The sequence below is a fragment of the Poecilia latipinna genome, unplaced genomic scaffold (assembly GCF_001443285.1).
Source record: "Poecilia latipinna isolate Pla-1442-1.1 unplaced genomic scaffold, P_latipinna-1.0 Scaffold335, whole genome shotgun sequence".
Lineage (NCBI taxonomy): Eukaryota > Metazoa > Chordata > Actinopteri > Cyprinodontiformes > Poeciliidae > Poecilia > Poecilia latipinna.
The window spans coordinates 118967-135499 of NW_015112951.1; the positions used below are offsets into that span (position 1 = coordinate 118967).

General features: G+C 38.9%; 1 protein-coding gene across 4 annotated transcripts in view; it reads right to left on the reverse strand.

Moving 5' to 3' along the window:
• spire1a (spire-type actin nucleation factor 1a) overlaps nucleotides 1-15135 on the reverse strand; it is a 30687-nt gene extending 15552 nt beyond the window's left edge. For 3 of the 4 annotated variants that reach the window (XM_015035434.1, XM_015035432.1, XM_015035433.1), the window contains exons 1-3: nucleotides 14634-15135; nucleotides 10765-10796; nucleotides 518-787 (exon numbers count right to left, since the gene is read on the reverse strand). In XM_015035434.1, coding sequence (XP_014890920.1) covers nucleotides 518-787; nucleotides 10765-10796; nucleotides 14634-14976 — 645 coding nt within the window. In that variant the 5' untranslated portion in view covers nucleotides 14977-15135. The remainder of the gene's footprint in view (nucleotides 1-517; nucleotides 788-10764; nucleotides 10797-14633) is intronic. The other variant, XM_015035435.1, reaches the window with a different exon arrangement.
• Between the last annotated feature and the right edge of the window lie 1398 nt (nucleotides 15136-16533).

The window sequence follows — 16533 nt, forward strand, 5'->3', positions numbered from 1 at the left end:
TCTTATAAATTGACAAACATCAATAGCACAACCACAACAAAACATTTTTAGGCTAATTATAAAAGTGTGAGGATTCTCTTAGCCACGGGAAATGGCAAACAAACAGCTTTCTCATGACTTAACATCAATACCTGCATCAGATCAGTCCACAAGCAAGAAGGTCAGCTGCTACATGTCAGCGTTAATCAACAGAAAGCTATTTAAATTTATTTTCAATAGCTCAATTGTACTTAACTGCAGTGCAGCCAAAGGAGCACTGCCTTTTAAGGTCAAATGAAAACAAAAAGCTTCTGTGCCTTGAAAAAAATGTATAAAAAGTTCCCAGTTCTCCCAGTTAGTATTTGTATTATTATGGTGAACATTTAAGGGCTAGTTTAGCACAACCTGAAATTTTGCAGAGCTACTACAAAGCGAAAACTTAGGTGATATCAATAGGTCCAAACTGACTGAACAAGAGGCTTGCGATGGAGTAACAAAATTCACCTGTCGATACGATTTTTAGAAATTCTCAACTCACCAAGAGGACGTCTCTGTAGCTCTTGATGCTGCTCACTTCGCTGGCAGAGGAAACAGAGTCGAGCTCTTCGTCCCCGTCGTCTTCCTCACACTCGTCCTCCTCCTCGGTGGCCTCGTAGCCCTCGTCAGGACAAGAGTCGGTCTCAGTTTTCTGCGTGTTGGTCATCATGTCGATCAGTCGCTCCAATGGCGGGCTGAGCTCTCGCTCTTCGTTCTCTTTGAGGCCATAATCCAGAGCTTTGTAGATCATGACGCCCAGGGAGTAAATAACCTACAAAAGGATGTTGGAAGAAATTATTGTACTGACGAAAATGTTAATTTTTTTTTTTTCTGAATGTCAACTTTATTCACAAGAGCACATCTCATTAGTGTAATTCAGTCATTTCCTGTTTGCTTGCTGTGAAGTACTCCACCACTACTACGCTCTTTAAAGCTGACAACACAGTTTCACGTTTCGTCCCGTCTGCAAACCCTCATGGAATAATCTCACTGAGAGCAAACAGAGATCCACCACCTACAACAAACAGAGAGCGTCTGCAGAGTTAAGGCCACGGATCATGTCCTCAAACCCAAACTTAAAATAAAAGGCACCCACGTCCCTCTAAATTCGCTCATACCAGCACTGCTTCCTCTCGTTAATGAGAGAGGAATGACCCGTCCATCTGCAGCATGTTTAAATTCTTCCTAATGTCTTAAACCGCCAGCAGACAAAGCTGTTCTTTTACTCCCGCAGGTCCAGTTGGCTCGCTGTGCCATGTCCTCTCCCGACGTCAACTTTAACCAAGTTATGTGGCAAATATTAATCTGCAATGGCCTTGAAATAAGCTTGGGAAAAATCGGTTATGTTATTCTCCATAATATTTTGGTCCAGGTTGTCTATTATGGGGATTTTTTTTTTTTATTCCCTTGTATTGAAATCTTATCAAAATTTTATTTTTCACAGGTGATGATGCTTAAAGTTTTACGACTTGTCGACAACTTTATTTTGCCAGTTATTGATGGCTCCAGTCTTGCATATTAAAGTGTGAAAATATATATATATATATATATATATATATATAAATCTGGCTTTTTAAATGTTTAAAATTTCTGAAAATCTGTGAAAATTTATTATGCAGGGTGTGAACTGAAAACCACAAATTTCATTAATATAATATTTCCACAGTAATCTTTTAAAAGAAAATAGCTCATGTTGGTGACAGTGAAGCAATTGTTTTATAAGAGACTGTACTCAAAAACAAACATGAATCAGAATCAGTGTTGCTGTCAGTTTTTAACACTCCCTAGTCTGGATGTCTATCAATAAAATAGGCGTTTAAAATGACAAAAACAGAAAGAACTTCAGATATTTACTATGGTGAGGACATTCTTAAATGGCACTAAAGCCATTTAAGAAAAAATCTAAAGTATGCTGACACATAATATTTTGAATAATCTGTGAAACGGCAATTTTTGTCTCCGAGGGACCCAGGTGGAGCTCATACCAAACGGTTAAATGACGCAATGTTTATGTTTTCTTTCCATAGCCGTTTAATACAGCATTCTTACGCGGCCTGTTTGGCGGAGACGTGCTGTTCGAAGGGGGAGGTACCCAAACAAAACGCAGCGCTGCATGTGGGCGAAGCTTTCACAGACGTGGGAACAGCACAGCACCTGCCAGGAGTCTGGGAGTGTGCTGGTAAAGACAAGGGCGTTGACTGAGCCTGTGCAAAATCATTAACTTCAACAGCAGAGAAGAGGGTGTTTCTCATAACTCGCTCTGCAAACCACAAAACTTAAAAATGAGTTCTGTCGAGTAACACAGAGCGTTTGTTGGACCGTTAAGAGTTCATATGTTACAAAACAAGCACGTTCTCCCAGTTATTTAATGAAATAGTTCATTCTTTATAATAATTATTGTATGAAAGTTACTAGCCATAACCCTAAATATCTCAACATACATTGTCAAAGCAGCATAAGCTGATTAAAATATGTCTTCCTTCATCGAATTGCCATGTTATCCTTTTTCTTCAAAGATGTATCCTAATTTTGATCATGACTTTTATGTAAAAGAAAAAGGTACCAGTTGTAATAGTGTGCATTTATCTGTATGTGTTTTCAGTAGCTCAGGAACCTGAAAACTGGTGGCTAACATATTAAATTGAAGTTGGGATTTCGCAAATCAACAACAAAGGAATTAATTTAGTGTAATTTAAGCACAAAAACAGAAAAGATTTTATCTTCACAAAACATAATAAAGCATAAAATCAAAAATCTAATTTTCCATACTCATTGTCTCCACGATACGTATCCATTCTTAAAACAACCTGGAGTAACAATTAAGCAAGTTCTGTCTAGGATAAGACAATTTAACAAACCGTAATTATAACAAAAAACTTGTTTCCAAAGGAAAGAGGTCGGAACATTTCTGCAAAAAGTGGCCTAAATATTTTCACCATTCAAATCTATAGAATGTTTTTGTTACTGTGAACAATGTAGTATTTTCCTAAAGGAACATGGGTGTGAACTCAGGAGCAGCGTTATTTACTTTTCACGTTCACTTTTTTCAGTAAAAACTGAAACAAACAGGGGAACTAATCCAGGTGCATCAAGCACTCCTACATGTTTTTGGTGCAATATCTGTCAAATATAACAAGTAAGAAAACAAAGAGGAATATAAGGAAATATTAGGAGAATTCAAAAACTTTTTTTGGAGTCAAAAAAAATGGAAAAAGGTGCACAAACTTTCTGCTGCTGCTCTTCCCAGTGTTACGCTGTTATTATTTATCCGCCGTCGCGGAGTACGGCCGATAATCCTGTTCCAAGCCCAAAACAAATATCCTATTCCTTACTGCCTTGTTATGCAACATCATAATCCATCTGCAGGACATCATGCGCCGCAGCAGGCAGACAGGCGAGAGGAGGATGATGGAGTTACAGACAGCAAAAATGGGGCTTTCATTTAACTCCAACAACAAACCAAACAACTACAGAAGTCTAGCTTTCAAAAAACATGACTTGCAAAATTTCATTCACTCTGAACTTTTTCACATTTTGCCCCTTCACAACCACAAACTCCAAAGTACTTTATTGGAATTTATGTGAGAGACCAACAAAATGGTTCACAACTGTGGAAGTACAGAAAAAAAACACTTAATAAATTTCAATACTTTTTTTTTACAAAAAGAAGTCAGATATGTGTGCATTTGTATTCACCCCCTTTAGGGATTGTGGGAAACTTTTACCAAGACTTTCAACAATGGTTTTATTTTTCCATAAAGGGCATTATTTTATTGTTGTATTATTCTATTTTTAGAGTGTATGATGAATAATTGTCCTGTCAGATGGGGTAAATACTAGGGCTGGGTAATATTTTGAATGTATCATTATCACAATATCAGTGACTGCTTGGAGTGCAACAATTGATGGCTAATATATTCTAATTGTTATGAAAGTGCAATTTAAATGCTAATCTAATATTTAGCTGGTTAGTCTTACAGCAGCAGATGTACAAAATGCAAAAGTGCTGAGAGCACAAATGAGAAACAGAGGAATGAAGAAACCAGGCATATTTCACAACTGATATTATTATCATAATATGCGCACATATCAACGCCACTGCAAAATTCTCTCATATTTGTATTATTATATGAAATATGAGAGAATTTTGCAGTTGCCTATATTGTTGGTCTCAATGACTACACCCAACGCCTGACAAAAAGGGTTTTGTTTTTAGGGTTTTTTTTTTTTTTTAACCTCTGTTCAAGCTTGTAGTTGAAACCATGGCAGCACCAGTTTATTGGTGCCACAACAGAAGCTTGTGGAAAAATAAAGCGTTGGTGCTGAGCAAGCAAGTTGCACCAGAACCAGCTCCATGGAAAAACCCCAAAGCTGCTTCTCTGCTTAATGCTCCGCTCACCCAGTCAGGCAGTTCAAGTGGACAGCCACGTATTGGTGGGTTTGCAGTTGTGCCATACTCTTTCCATTTTTAGGTGATAGACATTTATGCAATGTTCAGAGTTTGAAATATTATTTTGTAAGCTAACCCTGCTTAGCTTACAAAGCTAAGCAGGGTTAGCTTAGCTTTGTAAGCTAAGCTAACCCTACCCAGAACTTTCTTCCTGACCTGTCTGCTGTGTTCCTTGGTCTTCATCATGCTGTTTGTTCACTAAATAGTCTAGCAAATCTTTAAGGCTTTCATAAAACAGCAGTAAGTACACGGAGGTTAAAGTTACTAACTTCTGAAGACAACAGATTGCATTGCATTTTATTTAGAGGTTCAAAGGTAAAGATGAACGCAGTCCAAACTTTTGAGATTTTTATTCCTTAAAAACAAGGATAAAAAAAAAAACAGAAAGTAGAGGAATAATTTTCTTTCCATTTCACTTGTTGTCTACTTTGTATTGGCCTGTCACATAAAATCCTCAAAAATGTTTGCTACAAAATTTGGAAAAGTTTAAAGGGGTGCCAATACTTTTCTATGGCACTGTAAATTGCTTAAAAATAAAGTCATACTAACATAACTCCTTCAACTAGTTCCTAATGGAACAACACCACGTCTGCCTGAGTTCTTTGTGTGACATTAAATGTAAGAAGGAGTGAGGAAGAATTATCTGTCCAGCACCCAATCTGAGTGAAGGATGGAGCAGGAAGGTTATTAAAGCGTGTTTTAATCACTCGTCTCAATCTTATATAAAGACATCTGACTTACAGGAATGAGACAGGAAGTGAAGGCAGAGGAGGGAGCAGAAGGAAGAAGGAAGCGCAGAGGTGAGACGGGCAAATATGTATATGACGAAAGCCTTGGTTGTAAAAGGTATGTGGAGAATATTCTGTGGAAAAACCACAATATGAAGCTACGACTCGTCGAGCTGAGGTTGATTCCTGATGATGATGATGATGATGAAGAACATTCACGCGGCGCTAGTCAAACTGCAGGTAGCGCAGGACATCTCCCACTTTTTAAATGCTTCTTAGGCAATGCGGCAGGATGAGTCATAGGAGCATGGAGACTGAACGGGAGCACCGGTTTCCTGAACCCACAAAGTTCAGGAAAAGGTCAAGCATCAGACAAAATGCAGTCAGAACGTCCTGCAGCTTCCCTCAAAGACGACTCGCCTCGCAGTCTGGCATGGGGGAGGCACAGTTTTAGGAAGAAGGTAGCGATATCAAGCGAAAGCATTCTTGACATTCAACAATAGGGTGCTTTTTATTGAAGAATCTTCTTTGTTTGGGTCTGGGATATTTCCTGGTGAAGCGATGATGAACAGTAGTGGAATGTTCTGCTTATGAAAGACTTTATTCTCCTGAAGAAAAAGATGAGCTTAAACGTGATCCGTTGACCCATAAGCTCAATAATGACATGTTTTCATGAAAACATGTCAGAGTTTTCATGACAATGAACTATGAATGGGCTACAGCATAATATAAGTTTTTTTTTTTTTTATGTTTATTGAAACATGATTTAATATTGGGCTGCAGTTGGTAGAGCTGATGCCTTGCAGCAAGAAGGTTCTGGGGTCTTTCTGCATGGAGTTTGCATGTTCTCCCTGTGCATGCGTGGGTTCTCTCCGGGTACTCCGGCTTCCTCCCACAGTCCAAAAACATGACTGTCAGGTTAATTGGCCTCTTCAAATTCTCCCTAGGTGTGTGTGTGTGTGTATGCATGGTTGTGTGTCCTGTCTGTCTCTGTGTTGCCCTGCGACAGACTGGCAACCTGTCCAGGGTGACCCCGCCTCTCGCCTGGAACGTTAGCTGGAGATGGGCACCAGCAACCCTCCCGACCTCACTAAGGGACAAGGGTGTACAGAAAATGGATGGACGGATGATTTAATATTTAATGATTATGTTGGTTGTTAATATAGTTTGTGTTCATTAAACGTTTTTTAAGATCAACTGTGAATTGATAGTCTCGGTTTGAATTTCTTACTCCCACAGTGAAGTCAAACTTATCTTTTGGTTTAATTATTAACTTTGCTTATAGTTTGCAATGTTAACACAGATAATGTAGATAAATTCAGAATATCTTACTAGGTAAATATGCATCTGGATGTACTTCATATATGATCTCCAGACATTTGCTCAGGATTTCCTTCTTGTAAACCATCAATTAATCGACTTTATAGCTGTATTACTTTGTGTGGATCCCAATTTATATGGGGTTAGGGTTATTTATTTATTTAGCACAAAACATGCTTTGTTCACAACCTGTTCACAAAATATTTTTGAGTTATTTAAAAGCAGACTGATTTAATGGTTAAAAACAAAAAAGAAAACCTTCAGCAGAAATACAATTTCTAGAACCGGGACAACATCACCACACGTTACTGTCATTTGAGTTCACGGAGCAGCCAGAGGAGCAGCCTCCAGTATTTGCTGCAGCAGTAGAGCAAAGCCATCGCAACACAGTTACATAACGGCAGCTGAGAGGGCGTCCACTGCGGGGAGCGGATGCTCCCGTCCTCTGCCGTAGTTCTTGGCGGGACAGAAACGGTCAGAAACCGTTGAGCTTGCAGACATCTATGAAGTCAACTGGAAACTGCTGAGGCCTGGGAACACGTCTCCCAGCGTCAAACAGTCCGTTCTGATGTTTCAGGCGGTAGTTTCTGTACGTCACCACAGCGCTGCTGACAGAATAAAAGCGAATCATTTGGCCAGAGCTTCAGAGAAACTGTTAATAGAGCTGTTTGAGATTAAATACAAAGGCCCACTTATTTACTGGCATTCCTAGTAAAGATCTGTAAATAGCCATAAAATCATTTATCAAACTGAAACAGCAGAACATGTGTTGAATTTCATAAATCAAAATCGGCTACAAGAAAAACGCCACTTATGTCAAGTAGGCCATATTTATGACATTTGTTCAAAAGTTTAGAATAACTGGAACTGTGAGAACCAAGGCTGGAAGACGACCCAAATTTACCTCATAGCGAGACGATGAGAGGTTAAACAAATCTCCAAAGTTCACAGTTAGAGAACTGCGACATGTGGCTTCTTGGGATCACACGTTTTATGTAACAGCCGCTTATTTTAGGGCTTCTGCACACATCTTTTACCAGAGGTGCAAATGCTTGCAGAAAGTGATGCGTGCAATCAATTTACACTCCTGAGGAGGAAACTGAAATCATCTCTCTGCTCTGGCAGCGTCAGGAGAAATAAAGATGAGAAGATCTCTTCAGTTCAGGATGAAGCCGAAGTTAAATAGTTTTTAAAAAATCCGTAATAGGCCCCCCTTTCAGAGTGTGCTTTCTGTGAATGTTTACGTATGGGCGGAAATATCGCTCCCGGGACCGTTAAGGGAGCCAGCTTTTAAGCAAAGCCATCAGTGTCACAAAAATCAATTGATTGATTTGGTTAAAAAGTAGAGTGTAGCCTAATGAGGTTACTGGTTCATGTCAAGCAGAGAGAGAGAAACAGACGAGTTTATCCATCGTGCAAACAAGGGGGAAAATTATTAGCCTTTAGCAAGACACAAAAGTGCACAGCAACAGGTGAGGGAGGGGCAGCACTGTCCCAGGGAAAATTCTCTGGCCTGTTTTTAGATTTACTTTAAGAACAATATGAAGGAAATCATAACTGTTTGTATTAAGCTTTATAGCGTTGGCATACCTTACTACCAGTAACAGACTTGTTTGTCTAGGAGAGAAAAACAAGAAAAAAAAAATCTGTTTCTTCTTTTTAGAAAATAGCGCAGTCTGACATCACAGCTGACGAGCATGACAGACAGTCTTTGTGGCGACGGAGGTCACAGCTGGCAGCGGGAGCCGTCCAGAAACCTCATATGCAGTCACTGTTCCACCAGCTGCAGTTCTGGCTCACTCAGTCTCCGCTAACCAGTGAAATATGTCGACTTTAATACGATTTCTAAACATTCTCCTGCATTAATCTGGAATATATGAGCCACTTAATGTGAAACTCAGATGTTTAGCATCAGTTTCAGATTTTTTTGGATTCACCTCAAATGTGTTGGTGGAAAACTAACAGTGTTTGCCTCAAAGTAAATTTTAGGGACCTCAGCGTTTCCGGTAAACTGGAATGCCAGTAATAGGATGCTAAAGCTAATCACACCTTAATCTTCAACTGAGAACAAACTAGGTTAAGCTTGTTTTATCTGAGCCTGAGAAGAAGGGGCACGGTGCATCATAATGCAGCCCCTTTGCCTCAAAAAAGCCTCAAAACTACTTTAGTGTCTGTAAAAACGTATGCAGTAACTTAGAAATACTGTTGAGTAAATCAACTCTATACAGCTAAAGACAAGTTGAGGAATGAGAAAGAGGGACGCCAGCTGACTCACCCTCACCAGAGTCCAGAAACATAACAAGCGAGACCAAACATAAGGGACACGGGATGGCCAGTTCTGCACCAGTAGGCGAGGCAGTGCCGTGAGAACGGCTGGATGTTACTAATTTTCCCTAATTGATCAGGAAGTAGCATCAGGGAAAAGTGCAAGGGAAGATTTCTGGCTTCAGTTATTCAGCAAACAGTTTAGGAGAGGAAAAAAACACACACACACTTGACAAAAACATAAACTTTGAAGCAATCTGAATGAAGAACACAAGTTTGCACCTCTTGGAGGCTAAATACCGTAATAAAATTGAAAGTAATTGCCAGTGACCTAAAATGAAAACTTAAAGACAGACAAAGTGTTTGAGTGACTAATTTTGTCCAGCACAGTCTCTATACCACTCATCACTGCACACTGCCAATCATCTGGCTTTTATTACAAATTGGACAAAGACATATTTAACTACTTGGGATTATTTCTAGTAAGTAAGAGCATGAAGAGTCACTGGGTTAAAACCGAAGGAACACCACCCATTATTACACTACCAAGGTAACACTGTTTCAAATCTACAGCTGGCAAGAGACAAGCTGCTTGGCTAACACCAATCAGATCACACTATTTACAAATGGTATTGCTATTATACTTTATCCCTTAAATTGTTATGTTGTTACCCTAATAGGTTTCTTGTATTGCAGGAATCTCATCCCAGCCCACGTCTTGCTGTAGCTTTTTTGTGCGAGTGTTTGTAGATGTTTTTGGATCTTCCAAATACATTTCATTCTGTTTCTTTTTTTTTTTTTTTTCCATCTTCACAATCAACTACAGTGTTTACTCCCACCATCTTTCTACACTTTTTGTGAGCTCCACCTATGCTTAAGCTGTGGCGCTGAAAAATAAAAATGAATTTTTTTACAGACAGACAGGTCGTGTCCTGAGGTTTCAACCGCATTATTGACTTTGTTGCGACTGTCACGGTATCCTGCGGCTTAAACCTGCTTTTGTGCAAGGTGTTATTTCCAAGTAAGAAAGGACAAAACAAACAAAACAAACACACCCTGTCACTGAAACACAGTGTAAGCAAAACCAAACATGCAAGGATGCAAGGAGCGGATCCTTGTTTCGACCAGCTGAGACATTTACTTCAAACCAACTAACGCAACGCCGACAAGGGGATGACAGCCATGTTAGGCATTTTGACCAAAGTGCTTAAAATTAAAAAAAAAAAAAAAGAAAAACACAACACCGAGCAAAACCAAATAAGCTGTAAAATTCTATGCTAATTGGTCATCAGCTGAGGTAGCAACAATCAGGTGAAAAAAAAAACATCATACCATACATACCGGGCATCACATGAACTAGAAAGCAAACAGGAAGGACAGTGAAAACACGCCGAGCCGAGAGACGGCTGTGTAATTAATCTGTGTGAACAGCATGAAGCGCTGAAAGACTTCATCCTCCAATAAAACTAAACTTCATTTGCACTCAAGAAAAAAAAATATGCATGACTTTTTTGAGATATAAGTAATTTTTTTAAATGCAAAAATAGAAACAAGGTAATTATCCTTTCAAAAGATGATACATGGTTAGTGAGGGGTTTTTTTTGTATAGGCTAATAGAGGGGGAAAAAAAACTAAGAAAGCAAATATCCCATCTGTCCACATGTACACATTCCAAAAACAATAGCAGTCTGCAGACCAGATAATTCGCTTTTTTTTTTTTTCCAGCATCAATGATCACAAGGAATTCAGCATCTCCTCACTTTGACTTGGCAGAGGGTTTCATGTTTTTCTTTACACCCGGTGAAGGTAATATAATAACGCAGGCCACATACCGGCTTATTTCTTGCATAACTTCTCGGTAAAGGTGCTTTGTATATTTGAAGCAAAAACAAGCGGTAGCAAAACAGCGGGAGGGAGTGGAGCTAATTGGCGGCACCCTGCACAATGCTCCAACCTGCATGAATGAAGAGACTGATGTTAACTCACCTCTAGCGACGTGCACGCCGACTGGTACTCATCTGTAATGAAAAAGCAGAAAAGGACGATTATTCACATTCAGTCAATGAAGCGGGTTATTTATTGTGCATGTAGCTGCTTGTAACCCACCGCAAGGCAGATACACCATCTGAATTATTCATGTGGAGGTATACTGGACAGTTATGAAATGCATAACCACATAACCACGAAAGAGCAGTAAAGCAACGAGTGAATAAACAATTACATTTTAGCTGTAGATAAAGCAGAAAACAGAAATCCGATCTTGCTAATGGAAAACATTCTCAAAATGTAAAACCACATTTAAGAAAAACACAATAGGTTGGCCTCTGACTGAAACAAGAGAACGGGTTGATCATTACCTACGCGCTAATTTAAGGTGAGTTCAGATGAACCAGCTTTTCACTAGAGATAAAGGTCTGACCAAAGTATCAAGGAAAGAAGGAAAGAGCTCAGAGGATAAAGTGCAGTGACGTGAAGTCACTGCACACACTAATGCAGTGCAACAATAAATCAGTGCATATAAATGACACATTTTGTAAAGATACAAGATGCCCATTTAATTGGAGACAATCATCCCCTATAACTGATCAAGGAGAAATTACATTCCTGGTTCATCTAAAACAAACAAAAGAAAAAGAGGTTAAGATTTTGACTTTCGCATGGTGCATAAATTTGACATAACAGAATCTTGTTATTCTGTTAACTGTGATTCAAAATGGGAAAGACAAGAGAAATTCATTCAAATAAGGCAGATCTGTGCTGAGAGATTGTAGAAAATTGTAGAAAGGAAAACGAAAAGTTTGAAACCATCTAACATGCCAACAGATTAGAAACACACAGAAATTGTTCAACCATCACATAAATAAACTTGTGGAGTTTTCTAAATGTTTCAGGAACTTTAAGTGAAAGATTAGGATTGTAGTCCAGCTGTGTGCATGAACAAAGAACGAAAATGTGAGGAAGCACTTCATACTCAATAAGTATGGTGATGGCACTGTAATGATGCAGGAACTTACTGGTAACGAAGGTTTTAACATTGACATTCACAGACAATGATGTTCTGTTGGTGTCTTCAAAACTTCACATTAAAATAAACCAAGTAACTAAATTAATTCTCAATTATTTATGTGTACGTTGTTGTTAAGTCAGAAAGAAATGGACCCAACAAGCAGAATCTTTAATTTGCAGTTTGTGGACAAAATTTTTCACATTCTCCATGTGAATACCAATTCACATGGAGAATGCTACATTCTCCATGCTACATTCTACATCAGCGAAAAAATATGACCTAGTTTTTAAAACTGTGTAGCTCTTTGTCCTGTCGGCTATTTGTCCCAGGCAGGTCTGTGATCAGAGCACCGCCAGCGGGGTTTTCAATTCTCTTAGAAAGTTTTCACGTTTTGCCACACTGCGTCCACATATTTCAATGCATTTTTAGGAGATTTCATGCTACGAACTAACAACACAAGGTAGGGCAAATTTACGTCTTTTCCATTAACCGTGCAGAGGACACGACAAAGATGTTAAAGACGAAAGTCGAACATGCAAATTTTCATCCTGTGGCAAAAATTAGCAGTGATATGATTTCTCTTAGGTGAGACATGGTGGTGGTGGTAGCATCATCATGTGGAGGAGATGATTTATTTTTCAGCAAAATAAAACTTTCTACAAAGAATTTCTGCAAGGCCACACTTTTCAGTTACCATTTTATATTGATCCACTGCATAAAATGACAATAAAATACATTGAAGTATGTGGTTGTACCATGTGAAAATGTGAAAAAGTTGAAGGGCTATGAATGTTTTTGCTAAACACTCTGCGGGACATCTTAACACAAGATAATATCAGCAGAAACCATCAGGCTTAGGGTTGGTTTTCTGGGAACTTTGCCAAATCCCACCACCTTGTCACTGACTCATGCGTAGGTTGCAAAAACATTGAATTGCAAGCTTCTTCTTCTTCTTCTTCTTGCTACTAGAGACTTAATAGGTCTCACATCCCTCTCATCACTACGCCTAATAAGAGTCAGAACAGAGCCCTGAAATACCCCAGCCACAAGCTAAAGGAGTCAAAAACACTCCCCACAAAATCTGCAAACTTAATGTACTAAGAGCTCTAAAGCCTGTGCTTCCAGTCATTGCTTTCAGTTCTATTTTTGGGTAGAGCAAAGACGCTCAAATGCACACGCTGAATCTGTTTGTTCTGTGGCAATCAGCGCCGAACACGGCAGTACAAGAAGTCGGACTTTAAGAGGCTGGAAAGAAGGAGGGATGCGACGGAGAGGGGAGGAGAAAATCAGAAAAGGCATGTGGCAAATATGTTCCCAAGAAAGATGAGACAGAAGCCCAGAGCCTAAAGCTGTCATGACAAACAGGCCTCCACCTCCTTCCACACCCAGCTCTATCGCTCACATATTCGTGGAATGCAGATACAAAGCCACAAGGCTTTGACGCATGGAGCACACCTGCTAACACACCTGAGCTGCTTCGGTACCAAACCCAGTAGATGAAAGAAAATGACATCATCAGACCTTTCGTGATGATTTTCCCACTTCCAGATCTAATACCAGTGGGATTTGTTAAATAAAATGCTCTGAGATCAACCTAAATATCATTATTTTCTCAAATGGCAATGCCTTGATTCTTTAAAAAAAAAATAAAAAAAAAAGGAAAGGAAATGTGTGTTTTCAACAAGGTGACAGTTAATACATGGCAAGTAAATTGATAGTAGAACTAATGGGAATGGGCCTGGGAGGCGTTCTCTTTCATATGTGGCAAACAAGGGAGTCAGTTTTTCATATATTTACTTTTAAAAAGCAGTTTAAAGTTTTAAAGACAGAACTATTTTTGCACTTTTAGTTTGGCAGTGTATTGATTTAAAATAACAGTATGACTACACTGTCCGACAATTGGAAGTTATCTGAAGACTTTCGTCTATCTGTAAGATCTGCTCATCAACATGTCTTGTCTGTATAGCTTTTTCCTTCTTTCCCTCAGCTATTTATAACTTTCGTTTTGTCTTTGTTGACGTTTGTCCTCACCTCATTTTTTGTATTCTGTAAAGTACCTGGTTTTGCCTTTGTGTTACATGAGAAGTGCTCTATAAGTAAATGCCGAATGACAAATTAAAAGATTATTTACAACAGATTCAAATGTAAATTAAATTAAACATTTTTTTTTTTGGCGTAATCAAATCAATAATTTTTGATCACCAAGCTTTAAATCTAAAATATTTTATGAACTTACTCCTCCATTTGCCCTATGTTTTAAAGTGTCTTCAGGGACGTTTAAATCCCATTCTCCAGCTCAAATCTGTATCAACATTAATGATAACCCTGTTGGCAGCTATATGACTAATCTGTCCCTGGCTTCCAGCCAGTTTCTCTCTTGGTGCAGGCTAAATTGCAGGGATATGGCCTTGAAACAAGGCGCTCTAACATTTTTGAATATATCACGTGGTTTAGTGTTTACTGAAGCTAACTGACCACTTTGGGCTTTAAACAGCCATTCATTTATCTGCAGCCTGCATGATCAAGCTGCCATATTCACTAAGATTGTAGTGGAAATACAACATTATGTTGTGAGAACTACAGCTGAGTGTAAACATTTTTGAAAGTATACATCTTTCCCTTAGATTTACCGGCAGCTATTCGGTGGTCTATGGTTTATTATTAACAGCCGTATTAAGCGCATCTAAACACATTCACCACATGGCTGGAAGCAGACAACCACAACAATATGGCCTCTTTATGGGGATGCTCCGTTCATTCGTTACGCTGGGGTAACGTACGCCCTTGCAGTTTACCTTGTTATCAGTGTAAAATAATCAGCTCGTCAGGCCGGGCCTGCTTTAGTTACCTTTGCTGCCTTCAAAGTGCAGCTTGACAGCCCCGTCTCTTCCGATCCTCACATTCCCAGGTCCATCGATCTTCCTCGGGTACTCCACCGCCGAGGAGCCCGCTGCCTTGGACGAGCCTCTCCGTCTGTGTTTCTGCGCCAAAGTCCGACAGCACTGGTAGCACACTGCCCATGCTTGTTCCTCGTTTATCGGCTGGCTGTACAGAGTCAGGATTTCATCCAGGGACAAGTCCTCGGATCCGTCTCCGCAGTCCATGCTCACGTCTCCGCGGTTCAAATTCCGAAGAACGGTCGGCGAAGAAGAAGACAGCGTCCCCTCCTTACTCCCGGGTCGCTTAGCCATTTTCACACCATCCTTAACTTCCTAATACCTAAGAAAGAATTACCGAAGAGTGAATGTCGGTAAATGGTTCTGTGTTACATAGTCAGTTTCTCTGAATCAGCTGGTGTCCGTCCAGTGACTCTGTGATGTGCGCTGACTGGAGTGACGGAGGAGCGCCAACCGTTCTGTGAACAGCAGCAGCCCTGCTGTCGGCCAGCGCCGCATGGTCCCAGTGCACTCCATGTTCCAGTTAACAGTAATACCACAACGTAATAAATAAATATTTACATCCATTCATATATATGTAGTATGTGTGTATGTAAAAAAAAAAAAAAAACATCAGTGTCGACGAAACGTATTAGACGTTTGATTTATTAAATGTTTAAATCATATCGATGTGATTATTTACTGAATTACTCATCATTGCCTGGGATAAACTAAGTCAAAATGATAATTAATTTGTCTAATAATTAAATGTGAAATAATGATTTAATAATAATATATATTTCAGCTTTCACTTAATAATTTAAAAGTTCCTTAAATTTAAATATTGAAGTAATAAATTTTTTTGTAAACAATGGGACTTTTTTCATGCATATTACAGGTTTATGTTAAACAAATTATTTATGAAGTTATTTCTATTTGTTGTTGTTTCAAAGCTTTTGATATATGAAGAACCTACTTATTTATTTATTTATTTATTTATTTATCATCTCCAAAAATGATACAGATAATCACAAATATATTTATTTATCTCAGTTTAATTTGAAGGGAGATGGAGGAAGGTTATTGTAATGATTGTAAATCTGTGGGACTTATGAGGAGAAAAAAATAGTCGCTGTCAGAAGTGTTGCCCTGTGATACTGAAACAAAATATTTATTTATTTTCTCTCTCTCTGATGCTCCATTCAGGTGGTGGCATCAAGACGTAAAATTGTTCTTATGGGGGTTTTTTTTCTGACATATATATTTTAGTTTTGTGACCAATGAACTTCAGATATGATACAGTTTTTGGAATGCTCTGTTTTCTTATTAGACTGTTTCAAAACTTTGTCATATTCACTAATATGACAAAGTTTGTTTTGAAACATAAGTACAGTGTGACCGAGTTAATAATTAAAACTCTTGGGAAGAATGAGGCATACCTTGTTAAGTCTGTCTGAAGTCATGACCAACAGATTGTCTTTTATTTACATTCAAGCCCAGCTGAGCGTCACAGCTTCCACTTGATTCTTGTAAGCCTTCTGCAGCATCTGGTGTTCAGCATCGCCATCTGCTGGTCAGTAGTTTGGTTACCGCACTACCTCATCACCTCCTGAGTTTATTTCATGAGTTCTTGTTATCTAAAATACTTTGAAGTCCAATGGCTTACCAGTATAATACAGATGTACACATGCAGATCAGTGTGAGCCCCAACAATGTTATACATTGCATTGTTGTAAATAATACCATATACCATTAAACACAAAATAGAGACTAAAAGAGAACCAGTACAGCACATTATGCAGAACAAATACCAAAAAAAAAAAAAAAAAAAAAACAAAAGTTTTTTTCAAATTAAGAGGAATTGTGGGCCAA